General features: G+C 37.4%; 1 protein-coding gene across 5 annotated transcripts in view; it reads left to right on the top strand.

Annotated features, from left to right (window-relative positions):
- Positions 1–17,506, top strand: part of WDR7 (WD repeat domain 7) — a 276,957-nt gene that overhangs the window by 196,121 nt on the left and 63,330 nt on the right. For all 5 annotated transcript variants that reach the window (XM_006182769.3, XM_006182770.3, XM_014557674.2 and 2 more), the window contains 2 exons: positions 664–813; positions 1,402–1,484. In XM_006182769.3, coding sequence (XP_006182831.1) covers positions 664–813; positions 1,402–1,484 — 233 coding nt within the window. The remainder of the gene's footprint in view (positions 1–663; positions 814–1,401; positions 1,485–17,506) is intronic.

A 17,506-nucleotide genomic window follows, 5' to 3' on the forward strand; every position in this document is an offset into this window, starting at 1 on the left:
ACGCAGATCGTCTTCAGTAGGAAACACTACAGTACTACACATTCCGTGGTTGGTTGAACCCTTGGACACGGAGGACCCGCATATATGGAGGCCGGCTAGCAGTTGTATGCAGATTTCCAGCTTTGGGGAGGGTCGGCACCCCTGACCCCCAGCATTGTTCAAGGGTCAGCTGTATTTAGAGTGCTCATTATTTCTGGAAGCATGTTTTTTTAAATTTCCCGCCTTGATTATAATGCACCTAGAATGGTGCCTGGAATGCAGCTGACATGCCATGTAAGCATCATTTACCATTATTACTTGAAAGCAAGGATCATGCCTTGTAATTGCTGGTACCCCTTAATTGCTACCCACCTCAGTGTCACATATACCAAATTCACAGACCTTCAGTTTGTCTTTTTCAAAATGTCATGATAATATTGTATTGAAGTCTCATATCATATCCAGGAACTAGAATTCTATTAGGGAATACATACTGAGTTTTTATTGTACTAAATACTTTCTTTTGCATTTAAGTGTTTCCTGACTGACCCCAAGATGTTTATTTTTGTTGGTTCTTTTTTTTTCTTTTCCTGTTGTGTTAATAAGTGAAAACTAAACCAGTGGCTAGGAATGTAAAACTCTACTAAGTGCGGAGCACATCTATAGCATGCAGTGTTTTCATAGGTACACAGACATACTGCTCTGGCGGCAAACACACAATCGCAGCAGAATATGCACACCACAACCCTTGCACGAGCTAAAGGGGAGATCCTGAGAGTCATTGAAATTCTCATTGAAAAGATGCCTACAGATGTTGTGGATCTTCTTGTGGAGGTAAGAATATTCTGTTTTAAATGCTGCATCAACAACCTAAATAAAATATTCTAGTGGAGTAAGTAAATCAGGATCTTTATTTCCAGCACCTCTAAAAAAAAAAGAGAGAGGTAACTAAAGTAAACGAATTTCTGTATCATTTCTGGAGGCCTTATTTAAATTTCTTCAAAAATCAAAATGATTGCTCTGCCCACTTACCATCCACATGCAATTAGCCTGTGTTGGAGTAATTTTTAAAGGTTATATTCTCTTTGGTATCTTTCATTATAAATAAAACAAAACATACAGCATGCTTGAATAAAACCTACACTGGACATAAATGTGAATTGCTTTTCAAGTAAACCAGTCTGGTTTCTTTATTTTACTGTGTGCTGTCTTTTAAAAATGTTTTCCACCGATGAGAGGAAGGATGGCCGATAGTAATAAAGTAAATGTACTGCAGTTTTAGTAAATATACTGTAGTTTTAAAGTAAATGTTAAAATCAAAGTATCTAGAATTCTCATGCCAATGAGGCCAAAGTTCATAATTTAAATTTGGGAAAACTGAGTATTTGAAGTTAATTTTGGATTTGTATCTTCTTTGTAAAGGTTATGGACATCATTATGTACTGCCTTGAAGGATCTTTAGTTAAAAAGAAAGGTCTTCAGGAATGTTTCCCAGCCATCTGCAGGTAAAGAAGCCTTCGATAACATGCAAAATAAATAACTTTTAGTAATAAATAATTTTTGAAAAGTTTTTTTTGAGCAGGATGAGTTAGTAGTCTTGCCCAATTAGAAATCCAATTGTGAATTAACATCTGCTTATTTTCTAAAACAATTTAAGCAGCTTATAGTCAAAACCACAACTGTAATAGAACCGTTGTTTGAAATAGGGTCATGAAGAGGTTTTCTCAAAGCTTTAAAAATGACTAAGAGATAGCATCTATTGACTATGTCTGGATTCTTATATCTATTATCAAATTAAATTTTACTTTACATAAAGGAGAGTTAGGGAGCTGCTGACTTAGAAGGGAAAATATACTTTTCAGCCCATAGACTCCTTTATGCTCTAATTTTGCTGGTTAATTTTATTTTTAATACAAAGGCCAGCATTTGTGTATCGTCCTACTAAGGGTAGGTATTGTTCCATGAGAAAACAGACCAAGAGCAGTTAAAGGAAGTCGAGCAGTTGAAACGTTTATAAACGATGTTACATGCGTGACGTATAACTCCAAAAATTTATATGTGTATAGCATGTAATTGTTATGAAGTGAAGATTTTTAAAGTGTCTAAACGTAGTAACATTATGTTTACTTTTCTTTTAAAGTCGTTTTGGCTTCTCAAAATATTTATAGGTACATTTTGTTAAAAAAAAAAAAAAGAAAATTGCCTCGTGTGTTCCATAGAAATAGTGTTAAAATCTGCTGAAAAGAGTTGTTTTTCTAGAATACAGAACAACCAGTTAGTCATAGTTACATAACATTTTTCTTTTTAAGATGAGCTCAATGCTATCCTTACTGATGTTTGCTCAGTTCTGTGAGTATGTTGCAGTGGAAAGCTTTATTTTAGACTCTCACATTTCCTGAGAGCAGTGATGTTACACCGTGCATCTTTGTGCCTTCTGTAATTTCCTGGCATTTCAACAAATGGTTGCTGAATTAATTGTACTCTGAGTCTTCTCATATCTTTCCCCATATTTACAATAGATTTTTCTTCCTTCTCTTCATTTTGCTTTTTCTGATTTATGCCGCCCAGAAGTTAAAGCAAGAACACATATAAGAAAAAGATCACGCTGCAGTATACATGTGTACAGACGCATATTTTCCTGTGATATCGATTAGGCATGTTAGACTATAATAAGTCTTTAACATCACGCCACATTGATTCTGGCTTATGTTCTTTTTGTTTAAAGTTATATATATTAAATCTTTGTGTAGTTAAATGATATGAAAAATACATGTAGCTGTTATATTCTCAGTCGATTGTTCTCCAAGAAAACGTCTAAGTGAAAATGGATGTTTATCTGTCGCTTAGTGGAGGTGAGGACGTGGCATTATTAAGAATCATCTTACTGAATGTTAACAAAGCATTCTTACAGCTGCAGTCACGGTTGTGTAAATAAGCCTCCTGGAGTTAATGTGAGGAAATTGTTCAGTGTTTAAAGGGCTTGTTCTTCCCCTTGTTGGAAGCCGGCCTCCTCCGCAAGCTGCAGCCTCACTTCCTTAAGTCAGCTGAATTTCCGTGGACCCACTTTTGTTTGCTGTTGTTTAATCACTGGAGAGTGGGGATTCTGCTTGAATGCAAAGGAATCATGTATCTAAACTGAATGCTCAGTACCAGTTTTTTTCTAATTTGGCAGAAGGCAATTATATTTTGTTTATTAATGTAATAACATCAAACACCTACAGTGTATCAGGTACTAACTAGGCCCTGGGGATACAGCAATGAATGAGATGATGTCCTCAAGGAGCACAGGGTCTGATAGGGCAGGTAATTATAAAGGTAATGCCAGGTGCTGTGTTATGTGCTGTCATAGAATTGCATGCCAGGGACAGGGCTGGGCAATAAATGCAGTGCTTAATTCTGGTTATGGGAGTCTTAGCAAGTTCACAAAGGAGAAGGCAGACAATGATGATGATGATGATGATGATGATGATGAAAATAGTCTTAGAAAGTTTCACAAAGGAGAAGGCAGATTAATAATAATAATAATAATCTCCTTTTATTAAAGAAGAAAAATACTTTAATAAAGGTGGCTGCATAACACAGAGAAGGATCTGTCCTCTGCATGGTTTTGGGGGTGGTGGTGATTGGAGTGTTGGTGGGTTCGGGGAAGGCTTCACTGAAGAGTTAATATGGTGAGCTTTGCAGAATAAATAGGTGTGTGCCATCTGGAATTGCAGAAAGAATCATACTGACAAATACCTGGAGGCACAAAAGTGCACAGTTTGGCAAGTGCTGTGCCGTAGTGGCTGGAGTGTCAGTTGAGGACGGAAGTCCAGCCCAGCCCCACAGGACAGGGCTTTGAATCCATATGAAGGAATTTGGTCATTATTTTGTAAGCAATGGCGAGTCGGCAGAGTTTAAGCAGAAACGTGTGATTCTTTTGCCAGAACATAGCTGATAATATATAATCTAATGAGACCTCAGGTTTATAATAAATAGTTATAAATTGAGGCAGTTGCCTACTTCTTATTAAATTATATCAGATATTATTAGAGCTGTGAGGATATAAGCCACAAAGAGTCAGCCCATAAACACAGAAAGATGCAGAACAGAGTAAGATAGCTTATGCTAAGTGTTAGCTTGAACAAATAGGAAATCATGGAGAACTTGAGAGAACGTTCAGCTTAGACAGGACCTCTGGAGTTTCACAGATGTGATGACACGCTACCTGTCTAGGCTGATCTGTACTCGGTTGATAAGTGAAAAACAACAGAGATATCAACATATCAACAGAAGTCAAAATTATTTTATTGTTTACCTGGCATGTCCATGCCACACCCGAGGTGCCTTAGAGCACTGACGTGCCCTCTGCTTACAAGTAAATGCCTTTCACTAAACATGAACCTCCAGTCAGAGTTCTTGATGTGAGTATCTGTGGTCCAGTCATGTGACATTTGTTTTTAAAATCTTCATACAATGTTATATAGTCTTTTTGTTTGGTTGTTTTCTTCCTCTTTCCTTTCCTTTACCCTTTTCTAAAGATGCTATGGATTTTAGCTCAGGCTGACCTCTGTAATGTTGCTACATACCATTGGTAGATCATAAAAAGCTGTAAAGCTTCATTTAGTACTTTTTTTAATCAGATGATATTTGTCAAAGCACCTAGCAAAATGCTTGTGATTTACGTATTCAGAGAATATTAGTTTCCTGGGGGTCTTCCCATCTGAATAATAACATGAAAACCCAAATTGTATGTAAGAAATTAGTTAATATATATTTGAAAAGATTTTATAGGCGTACAAATTATAGGATGGCATTACTATCATTTTCATCTAAGTGCTTTCTGTAATAATGTGCACATATATGTATATGTGTATGTGTGTGTGAAATATACACACATTTATAATTTTATTTCAGAAGTCGGGGAAACAAAGATAACCATTTTATATATAATACAACTATGATTATTTTCTAAAAATTAAAAAAAAAAGGCTTCTTTGTATTAATTGAAATATCCTAGATTTTCCTGGAGTATCTTATGTATCTGTAGATATTTTTCTATAATTTATTTAGTAAGAGATACAAAAATCACATAATTTAAAGAATTGAAGCATGGTTCATTTGCAGTATTGTTTGTGTTAGTTTCAGGCATACAGCAAAGTTATTCAGTTATTTTTTTTGGATCATATTCCATTATAGGTTAACACAAGATATTGCATATAATTCCCTGTGCTATACGGTAAATCCTTGTTGCTCATCTATTTTATGTATAATAGTGTGTATCTGTTAATCCCATACTCCTAATTTGTCCCTTTCTCTCCCCTTTGGTAACCATAAGTTTGTTTTCTATGACTGTGAGTCTGTGTCTGTTTTGTATATGGATTCATTTGTATTATTTTTAAAATTGCACATTATAATATCACAGTATTGGTCTTTCTCTGTCTGACTTACTTCACTAAGTATAATATTCTCTTGGTCCATCCATGTTGGTGCAAATGGCAATATCTCATTCTTTTTTATGGCTGAGTAACATTCTATTGTATGTGTATATATGTGTGCGCATACATACATATAGGCACCTGGGTTGCTTCCATGTCCTGGCTATTGTAAATAGTGCTGCTGTGAACATTGGGGGTGCGTGTATCTTTTCCAATCAGGGTTCTTGTTTTTTCCAGATATATATACCCAGGAGTGGGATTGCTGGATCATGTGGTAACTCTATTTTTAGTTTTTTAAGGAACCTCCATACTGTTTTCCACAGTGGCTGCACCAATTTACATTCCCATTTCTTTCACCAGGATTGCTTTGGCAATTCTAAGCCTTTTGTGGTTCCATATTTTTTTTTTTAAATCACAATTTTAACTGCTGTATAAACTTTATAGTCATAGATTTAAATGTTTCCTAATAGTTCACTTTTTAGTTCCAGGGATATTATTAATAATATAGTGGTATCCATTCATAATATAAGAGAAGTGCTTAGATTTCAGTGCCTTTGAGAGACTATGGCATACGCATCCCTGAAAACATACCAAATAGTTCTGCTACCAGGTTTTTCATCACTGTAACAAATAAAAATTTCTATTATATAGGAATTAAACTGCATTCTTTCTAGAACACAGACATATTAGCAACAAGATTGTTGCAACATTGAATTAATCTTATGTTTATGAATAGGCAAAGTACAAAGTACAATAAGGTAACATTTAAGAAATTAATTCCTCTAAATTCCCTCCCATTTCATTGGACTTTGATTTGCCTCTATCAGTTTCTTGTTTGTTTGTTTTGTTTTGTTTTGTTTTGCCTAGATGGACTTTGCTTTACCTAGAAGATCTTCAAAAAGATATCATCCAGCACTCTGGATAATTATTGTTACAGGCAGAAGTACAGAGGGTTCCGAGTAATTTACATGTAATTGCCTAGACTATAAACAATACAGCATCCTCAGTTAAAAATACCCTGGACACTAAAAGTATCTAAGAACTAACTTCTTTCAAGGCTTTGGAGGATAAACAAATGTCTCTGAAGTTTCCTCAGAATTCATTGTTAACATTTAGGTACCAGTTGCTATGTTACTGAACTTGAATGTCCTTGTTTAGACCCTCATATAGCAGATTGATCAGCATGCAGCCTGCCATGCCTACCTGACTCTGTTTGATTAATTATTTCTCTTTTGGTCACCAGTGTAAACACTGTCTCATTTTACACTCCCATATTTGATGCAGTAATGTAAAGTAGGAAAGTGTAGAAAAGCACGGATGTTACTAAACTAAGAGAAAAAGCAGGGTAAAACACACAGGTGTGGTGCACACTTGTTCCAAAATGAACACTTGAAGGCTTTGTTGTTCATTTTGCAAAAATATTCTTTACTAATGTCAGAATAGGAAAATCGAAGGTCCTAGAAGCTACTGACTATCAAAGCTCGGTTAGAAAGGAAGATGAAGTACCTCTGGAAATATGATGAGATTATAATTTTTAAATGTAAGGCAATTTTATTATGTTCTTGAGGGCTAGTAGGGACATAATGCATAACAAATAAAGGATTAGGGATTTTTAAATGAAATTGTAAGTTGATGGGAAATTATGGTTATTTTTAGAGAGTAAGAAGTTTTAGGATTTTTTTCATAGCACAAATTAGATCTGCCTCTAAACATAATTTTTAGTCACTTACAACTTCTCAATTATGCACATTATAAATAGTTTGAAGAAAAGGGGTTTTGCATCCATTTCTTTTACAGTGCCTGACAGGAACGAGTAAAGGGCTTCATCTGACCGAAAGCCGTATGCCCCGAAATTCCTACGTAGATCCCCATTTCACGCATTCATATTCTTTTATGTCGAAGCAATTTATTCGTTATATAGCTAAGAGTGATTTAATTTTTATGCCTTGTAAAGACTTGTCAAATAAATTCACCGATTCAAAAGAAGTCCTTTGTTGGGCTCTGTCCCAATTTTTAGTTCAGAAAAGATGAACACTCACTGTAGACACTCAATAGCTGTGGTTGAATAATGATGCCATCTATGCTGCTGTGTGTGTAGTCCTTAATTTCGTCGTAATAAATGGCACCAGCTATTTCACTTAAGCAGTGACCTTGCTGAGTTATTTTTATAGAATTACAAGTTGTAGAATTTTGAATCTGCAAAGGACCTCATGTTGTGAATTACCTACCCCTTCCCCTCACTTTACAAATGGACAAACTTAAGAGCGCTTCTGTGCTGACAGTCAGATGTAAGTGAAGCCTGGCTCTGCTGAACAGAACTCGCGCCTGCTCTGTCTTCTGCAGGGTGGGGTGTGCACCCACTGCACAGGCACCCACGTGACACAGAGTTGTGCCGTCTCAGCATAGGACGAGATGGCTGTCATGTTCCAGCCCAGGCCCCTTCCCTTCCGCATCCTTCCTCTCCCATCCCCTCTCACCTCCTCTTGGACCTCGCTTTTTAGAGCACCCTTCTCTCTCTTTTATCCTCAACTTCTCTGTGGCATCGCTTCCTCAGCCTGGACACATGCTCTTTATCTCTCATTTCAAACCCTTCCTTCCCTCAGCATCTCCTCCAGCTACTGGCCCGCCTCTCATCTCTCCTCCAGGAAAAGGAGTCTGCACTCTGTCCATTTTGTCGCCTCTTGTGTGTTTTGATCCACTGTAATCTGATCTGTGCCCCCACTATTTTGCTAATATCCCTCTCTCCCTGTAGTTACAGTTTTTTGATTGCCAAATGTTTTCAGTCTTAAGTGTAGTGGTTCTCAAACATTTAGTCTCAGATCCCAGTAGAAATGGAAGACCCCCCAAAGAGTTTTTGTTTATGAAAGTTGTATGTATGGATTTTTAATGTATTAGAAATTAAAACTGAGATTTTAAAAAATATTTATTGATTTATTTAACAAGAACAAACTCAGTTCATATTGGAATAAACACATTTTTATGAAAAATAAGTACTTGCCAAAACAAAAAAAATACTGAGAAATGTAGAATTGCTTAACATTTTTACTGATTTCTTTAACGTCTTACTTAATAGAAGACTTATATCTGCACATGTCTTCAGTCTGTTGCCATAAGTAGTTTTAATTGAAGTATATGGTGAAAATCTGGCCTGAAATAGATAATATAGTTGAAAAAGAGAGGAATGTTTCAGTAGCCTTTTAAAATAATTTTGCGTCTTCTTTGGTAATTCACCAAAACTCAACACGTGGTCGCTTTCTAAAGGTTAGTTGCAATATGGAACCTGCGGTTTTAAAGGAACTTTTCCTACTGTCACATCTACTCCACTGGGTGGGTCTTCGGGTGGTTTTCTGAGTAGTCCTTTAACTTATGCGTGATTTTACAACATTATGCATTTGTCTTTGGAAAATCTGGTCACTCAGTTATATGTAAATTCTCCATATATTGTCACATTGCAATCCGCAATATCAAAAAATCACATTTGCTAATAGCATGGCTGAGCTCGTTAAAAAAAAAAAAAAAAAGTCAGTGAGTGTTGGGAAGCCAGATACCATTTTCCAAAACTCTAATTTTTACTTGAAAACTGGAATTTTATCATTGGCAACAAATTCTGTCAGTTGTTTTTCTGGACAGGAACGAAATAGTTCATTTTCAAGAAGATGTCTGCCAAATACCCAACTTCAAATAATCATAGTTTCTCTCTCAGTTATAGTTTCAAGTGAAAATGTCTTCCATGAAAAAAAATAGCTAGTTTAGATCACACCTCAGTCTTCCAAGCCTTTTCTCCTGAAACACCGGTCATGTTTCAGTGTATGTTAGATGCGCTTTAAGTGCACGTTCCCTTCTGTCGCACTGAATAATGAAACAACATGCACTTCGAGGGTCAACGTTTAAATAAAACTAATCATTTTTACTAATTCATCAAAGACATTCTTAAGTGAAAACACTTTGTTGTTTTCTTCTATTTACTACCAGTGCATGGCAGTGAAGAATGTAACAGTGACTAATACAGTTTGATGCCACTGCCCTGATTTGAGCTAGTCCCAGCAGTTTTACCCATCACCATGTACCATCCGTGCAAATCCAGCACAATAGAAAGATCAGATGACATCTCAGGACTTTTACAAAAATAGGTTTGCTCTCATAAACTTCCCGACAGGAGCATAAGGCCCCCAGGGCATCTGCAGACTGCGCTTGGTGGAGAACTTCTGATGGAGTGGAACGTTTTGTTACACTGAAACGGGAAACTCATTTCTTCTTTCTTAAAACTCTTATTTTCTGCATCCTCTGTCTCCCAAAGTCATAACCTTTCCTAGGACCCAGTACCTGGGGAGAAGGTAGGGTAGACCTCAGGAAGACCAGGGGTTCGTTTTTCGGAGGCTCAATACAAATCCTGAAATTCACTCTACTTACTTTAAAGGACCCTTCACTTTTCTAGGGACTCCCGACTCTCCTCAAATCCAATGCAGCTGGTCCCAGAAGGGGGCCTCCATGAGGAATCCTAGATGTTTGGTGTTACCCAAAGCACGGTGATGCATCATACCTGGCAGCAAAACTGCCTGTCGTTAGGGCTCCCGTTGCAGATGGTATCTTATTAAAAGTGTCAGATCTGTGTTCTTCAGCTCCCAAGCTCTAAGTCATTACCCTTTCTCTACCCCTTGAATGGAGCCCAGCTTGCTTCTACCTTCACGCACCGTGCTGGGCAAGCCCAGCGTGGGCTGCACAGCTCCATCCGGTCAGTCAGGCACTGTCTCCACCCTGAGAGGCCTTCAGGTTGGCTTGGCAGAGATGGAGTGGCAAATCAGAGAAATGTCACAACACTATGATGAGAGGGTGTCCAGGACACAGAGAAAAGTCCCAGGTGCTGTGATGTGAGGAACACAAAGGAGGGACCTGGCAATTCTGCACAGGAGTCAAAAGGAGAATTGGTGATGTTTTAGCTGAATTTTAAAAGATGAGTAGATGTTTTTCAGGTAGACAAATCCTTCTGACTTCCAAGCCCTAAGCTATTTCCGTATGCGAAATTAGCTGTCATTGAATGAAATGCTGTATTAAATATGATTGTAAATCTCCAGCCAATGAATCAGTGATGACTTTGCAAAAATTATTAGTGTGTATTCTTTCCCATTGCATATTTCACTGCCAGGAATGAAGAAATTCTCAATCATAGGCCCAAACAATATATTTAATGGCTTAACTACATGGGCTTCTTGGTAGGTATTAAAAAGATAGTGGTAGAAGTAAGGAAGAAACTACCTTTAAGGAACTCAGGAACATAAAACTCTCTAATTTGCTGTAAATAAACAAATCACCTAAATCTCCATAGCATTGACATTGAAATCTAAAGTGTTTTATACGGTTTTGCTGGATTTAACTGAATATGTCTTAGTTGGCCTCTTAGGACGATTTTACATTTATATTAAATTTATATGAAAACACTTTATTCACTATTGTCCTCTAAATGTAACTTTTGCTTACCAGCCGTCACTTCCATTAAAAAATATTGGCATGGTGGCATATCATACAGCCATTAAAAATATTGAAGGCAGTCTGTTCCTACTGACACGGAAGGATGTCGGTAGAAGATAAATTTAAAGAGAAACTAGCAAAATTTCAGAAAAGTATGTAAAATAAAATCATTTTTGAAGAAGAGAACTATAGATAAGGATTGATTTTCAGACATGTACATGCATATATACTACTGAAGAGGAGAAAAAACCTGGAAAGACACACCCCAAAGTGTTTCTCGTGGTCACTGTAGTCTCTGTTTCTTTTTTACAGTGATTGTGTATCCCTTTAAAATTGGATCAACTGTATTAGAATAATCCAAATGAAAAAAATCATTGGGAAAACATGAAAGCTGTAATGTAGTTAAGATACAAAAAGTTCAAAGTAAAATAAGTATTTCAACTTTTGAACTGAATGGGACCAAAAAATCTAGACAGAAGAGTTAAAAGTCTGTATTTTGAGACATAGTTTACCTTTTGTTAAACTTTGTTATTATGTAGACAGACTGATTGATTCTGCGTTTCAAGTGAAAAGCTGAATCAGCTCTGTTCACCCTAAATGGGCACTTAAAATCCAGCGAGGAAATGAACACTGTCTACTTTAGAACAGTGCATGAGCTCATTTTTTAAAAAAAAAAACTCCTCCAAATCTGTGGTTTGTGCTTATCCCGGATGGTGATAACAATAATGGGATGTAAAACAGCTTCCATCCTAACTTCCAGTAAAGTTCTTAAATTAGTTACCATTTTATGCGGTACTTTTTATATTAAATATAGATATTACTCCTATACTCGCACAAGCAGAAACCCTTCTAAGACCATTTTAGTCCATATCCGTCCTCCTGAAAGCTTCCCAATAGATGTCTGTCTTTCAATATTAAAGTTCTTCGTGAAACAAACAGAACAAAAGCCTAACGCATCCAGGATTCCCTTTCACTGGGTAACACACAGAATCTTAAATTATCAGACTGTTTGAAATGATATAGAAAAGAGTTTCTAACTGAAATCCATAGTATCTATATTAGCAACTTTAAGCCAAAACTGAAATAATTTGCAGTTGTTGTCAGGTTATATATCTGCAAATCACAAGTATTTAAGAAATAGGCAAGTTTAAAATATTTTGGAGAGCTCATTTCCCGTTATTATCAGCATGCTGTTGGCACTTATTTGCCCTAGGAAAAAAGCAAAGTAAGCTACGTTTGCTTTATGTTTTTGTGGTGTATATTCAGAGATGCAAATGATGATGATGTGTGTAATTATGATAGCTGCTAACATGTGTACTTACCGTAGTCCGTGCTTATTATGTGCCAGGCTCTGTTCTAAGTACTTTACATGTATTTGCTTATTTGGTCCTCACAGCAGATGAATTAGGTGCTATTAAATGTTCCCATTTTACAGATGAGGAAGCCGAGGCATAGGTAAGTTACATAACTTGCTTGAGGTCACAATTAGCAAGTGGGAGAGCCAGGCAATAAGTGACGTGTTTCTCAGCCATCATACAATATACCCTCAACATGCGTGGTGGTTTTCCTTGCAGAAATTCTGCTCCCTGCACAGCCTAGGAAGCATTTCCAGTTCTCCTTCTAACACCCCAGCTACAGTGTCTATAGCAAGTTTTTTCAGAAGGAAAGTAATTCGCCTGTTAAATACTCAGCGATTTTTTTCAGGAAGCATCTATTAATCATTTACAGTGTGCGAAACGCTGAATGGGAAGTCGTGACTCTCAGCGACTTGCCAGTGTCCGTCACCATCCCAGAATGCGAAATCTTTCCTTTTTGTCTTTGGAGCTGGTGCCTTCCACTGGAATGAAGGGCTTCTAGAACACATTTCTCCACCCTCCACTGCTCACACCCCCTCGAACTAACACAGCCCTCCCTTGAGCGGATGCCTTCACCAAAGCCACTTCCGTGTCTCTGAATCTTTTAAACACATTAGCAGCAGAGAGACTTGGAGTTCTGGGGGCTTTGTACGAACAGGTCTGTAAGATGCTGCCTCCTCTAGAAAGTGGTCCCCCTTGATTGCAGCTCTGGCATCCCTGAGGGCTGTTGACCAGTGCTCTGAGAACAGATGCCTGAATCTTTTAAGCCCTGGCTCCTCACATGGTGGCCCTCAGAAGAGTTCTCTGGCATCTCATCCTGGCCAGCAAGAGGACTGAGGTGTTGTCACTGATACTTCTTGTGGTCAGGCTGACCTGTGCTTTGCTCCGCTACAGAAGGCCTGCCATTCCTTTCTGCAGAGCCCTGCCTGTGTTTAGGGCTCAGATCTTTTCCATGGGTTATTGAGAACCCAGCATGGGTATTGAAGAGTCCCACTCCTTGTCCAGTTTGCATGATGGTTAAAGGGATGCAGCGTGTTGATTAGATTTTAAATAATCTTTGTTTTCGTTAATAATAAAAATCTGCATGCATATCCTTCAGAATGTAACCAAATGAATCAATCTAAAAAGTTACTTCATGCAAATGAAAACAAAAAAGTGATACCATTTTTTCCCTCGTATTGCCAAACAAGTAGAAAGTTTGATAATAGCAAGTGGAGGCACCTCTTTTACAGAGAATTGAAGGTAATTTGGCATTGCCTATCGAAATTTAAAATGTGTGTATACTCTAATCTAGAATCTTGCTTTGGGGAATCTATCCTACAAAATACTCACCTATATGTACACAAAGATCTATGTGTAATGTCAGAAAGGGAATAGTTTAATAATGGAATATACATACATACACAGGAGTACAATGCAGGTGTGAGAGTGATGGGGGATCATGTTTACTGACGTGCAAAGGTGGTCTATGAACTATTGAGGGAAGAAAAGTAAGTTGCAGAATAATGTACATAATATGATACCATTTTCTTGGTAATAAAAATTAGAAAAACCTCAGAAGATGCACCAAATTGTTAACAGGAGATCACCCTTGGTGAGGGACAGGGTCTGAAAGGAAAGGCTTACTTTTCACTACAGGCATATTAGTGGTAATTGAGTTTTTTACAAGTACATATTATCTTCATACCTTCTTAACAAAGACTCAATAGTTTTTTAACCATTTTAAATCAACATCAAGAATTTCCAAAAGCAACTTGGTAAGAACTGCTCTAAATACCTCAATCATGGAAATACATATATAAGAACTCAGGGCAGTGCCTGATACACAGTTCATGCTCAGTAAATGTTAGCGGCAAGTAATTGTAGTCAGTGGCTTTTAAATAGTTATAAATTATAGTTATATCCCAGACATTCTATTCCTTATATCCTTAGATTGATGGGTTCATGTCAAGCTGGAGATTAATTTTGGATTAATTGAAGAACGTTCCTTGTTGCATTTTAGTGCTCAAGGACACCATATACAGTAGTAACTTAGCATCCGGAGATCACTGCAGATTACCAAAGTCAGACTTAAGAAAGTAATTCTAGAGGTTTCTGTCTTTCTCCTAAATCGTATCTCTGCTGAGAGTTGCATGTTTCCTCTTCCTATATTTTTCCAAATTGACTCATAAGTTTCACACAAATTTCTCTTATTTGAGGACCGTTTTTAATAAAAATGAAAAGAAAAAGGCCATCAATTCACGGGAGACTGTAAGTGGAGAGTACTAAGATTATTCAGACGCTCAGGTGTTGGATGCTTGGCGAACTCTCAAGCAGCGCGATTTGCTCCAGGATCCTGCCCCAGAGTGGACTCAGTTCACATTTGTATTTCACATCATAAACCACCCTGCTGTGAGCTACTCCTAAAGAGCTGGTATCACAAATGTGCTTTGGAGAAATAAAATAACCTATTTCAGTATTTCATAATGATTGATAATTGATTAGTTCTTTCAATTATGTTTTATGTGGTAATACCATGTTCAGTGAAATATATGTGTGGTGATATAAATATTTAGCAAATTCTTAGAATAATTTTTATTCCCAGGACAACGTTTATACCAAAAATATATATTTTATTGTACATATTATTTAGACTGTATGTACCTTCTTGAGTTTCAGGCCAAGTAATCTTTCATAATTAAATAATTTCCATTATGCAGCTGTCAATCTCATGCTAATGGACTCAGGCTTCAGGAGCCTTTACAGATAACTTCTTGTAAATCTGCAGTTGTTTGTCTCAATTGAAAATATAGTTTTAGAAGGGTCATGGGGCTACTTTCTGTTTCTTGATTTCTGCCTAACTTTTTTGGACCGTTTTTCTTTGTTGTTTATACCAGTTATTATTTTAGACATTATGAAATAGTCATTGGTCTTAAAAGTTGATGTGGTTAGCATCATTTATATACTAGTCACTGAAGGATAAGCATAGTGTTTTGAACTTCTTACTGCATTAACCTTTTCCTGCCATATCCTGCTTGATTGGACTCTATACGTTCATACATTCAGCCAAAAGTAAAGTCTGATGGAGAGAAACAAGCAATAAACAAATAAAGTTATTGTTTAATATCAAAGAGATAATAAGTACAATAAAGAAAAAATAGGATATTGAGCTATAGATAGTGGAGGGAGGGCTGTTGTATTAAATAGGATGGCCTGTAAACGCCTTCCTTGTCCAGATAACCTTGGGACAGGGACCTAAGTGAAGCGAGGCTTGAGCCATGGAGATACGAAGCAGATGAGATTTTTCAGGCAAAGGGAGCAGCAGGTATTAAGCTCTGAAGGGGGCACACTCTTGGAATATTCAGGAAAGTATAAGGAGATCAATTAGACCAGAGCAGAGTGGGCAAAGGGGAAAGGAAATGACATCCAAGAGGTGTTAGGGCCAGATTACGTAGGACGGTTGTGAACATAAGACACAGGTGATCTGATTTATGGCTAAAAAGGATCACTCTGGCTGCATATGGCCAATGAAACATGGAAATCAGTGACTGTAACCTTTTGGATGATGACTGCCCCAGCCCCAGTAAGAAATACATTTTGCGACGTTACTCTATTCCACTTCATTTTTCGTTCATGTACTTGAGTGGTAATGTTTTCTCCAACTTAACAGGTTTCCTTGTGGGGGGCTGAGTAGAGGGAAACCATTATTACAACTTGAACGTCACAGAAGGATTCCTGTCAGGTTGTTCCCCACGAAATACTGCCCATGTGACATGTTGCCAGTGCAGTGAACTGGAGACTTAGATACCAATTCCAGAAGGCTCTGCACACATGAACCCTTACTTTGAGACACGCTCCCTCCTCCAAAGTTTGGAGGAATTCAAGACTTTGATGTGAGATCAGATCAAGAGTAGGATAGTCTTAAAAACTGTAATGGATCCTCCTCTTCAATCCATTTGATACTTTTAGGGGTGGGGGCAGGGAATGTGTATCTCAGCATCCTTAAGCTTGACGCCCTTCCCAGTGGAGAACTGGTTCTAGGACAAGAGTCTGTGGGTGCGATGGGCACTGGAAACCCTCAGCAGAGGTAAGCTCACTGCAGCCAGTGGCCAGAGTGGTACTTGTGAAGAAACTGCACACAGACATGATGGAATTATTCTGTTAAAAGAGATATCGGTAAAGGCATCAAAAGTTTAACAAGAAATCCAAAGATAAAAACATGCCATGAGACGTTCACTGCCCAGAATTCTTTAAGATATTTTAGAATTATTAGTCTAGTAGTAAATTGCGGAGAATGAAAAATGCAGACGTGTAATATATGGTCCTTTCAGGCTGACTAAAGATTTGATACCAAGAATAGATTTGATCTTTTTTTTCTCCCGTAAACAATGGTGTTTGGAGGTGATATAGAAGGATGAGGTTGATATCCAGAGCACAGAAAATGGCCAATGTAACACAAATCTTTAGATTCTAGTTTAAGTAAAATTTTGTCAACATAAATGTATGTTACCAGTGGTTTGTTTTGAAGAGGATAATTTTCAGGGGCAATTGTATTTGTCTCACAGAAGGATTTGGGCCCAAAACTGACACATCTGTGCAGAGTTTAAAAATAGGTAACAAAAGACCTCTGGAAATGTTATTTTCCTGTGGCTGTTGACCTGCACAGAATGAATATTTGTTAATACACTTGTTAGGTATTATGTTCCACGTTACTCTGCTAGGTCATCAGTTGTGTGTGTGCTTTAGACGGAGATGTGGATAGAGGCACACTTACACAGTGACGCCCAGTACTTAGACTGCTGTAATTACTGAATAACAAAATAGTAACTGTTTTTAAACTCTTCTAAATCTCTCTTATTTTCGAGTATGAAAACGTTAAATCTTGCATACTGATTCCTACCTTCTCTATTGAGGTTCAGTAATGTGATGATTTAGATAAGAACAGCTCTTAAGAAACAAACTTTTTACTAACCACTTAATAGTGGGGAAGCTTCGTGCGTGGCAGGAGCCTCAGGTACCCTTCCTCCCCTCAAACCTGTGCACAAAGAGAACGTCCCATCCCTGAGCACAGCAAAGCCCAGCAGGACATCCTAAAGGGACTAAAAATGAAGCATTCGTCTTCCACTAAAGAGGAAAAAGTAGCCTCACCGGATGAGGCTCAGGATAGGACAAAAGTATTGTTGAATCCATTACTTGATAAGAAGTATCAAACAAAAAGCTTAAATACTTAGTAGCTTGTATTCAAGATTTATAAAATATACATGAATGTCATAATGCCTGTTAATGCCAAAATGGCTTTGTCAGACTGTC

Source organism: Camelus ferus, chromosome 30, assembly GCF_009834535.1.
Source record: "Camelus ferus isolate YT-003-E chromosome 30, BCGSAC_Cfer_1.0, whole genome shotgun sequence".
NCBI lineage: Eukaryota > Metazoa > Chordata > Mammalia > Artiodactyla > Camelidae > Camelus > Camelus ferus.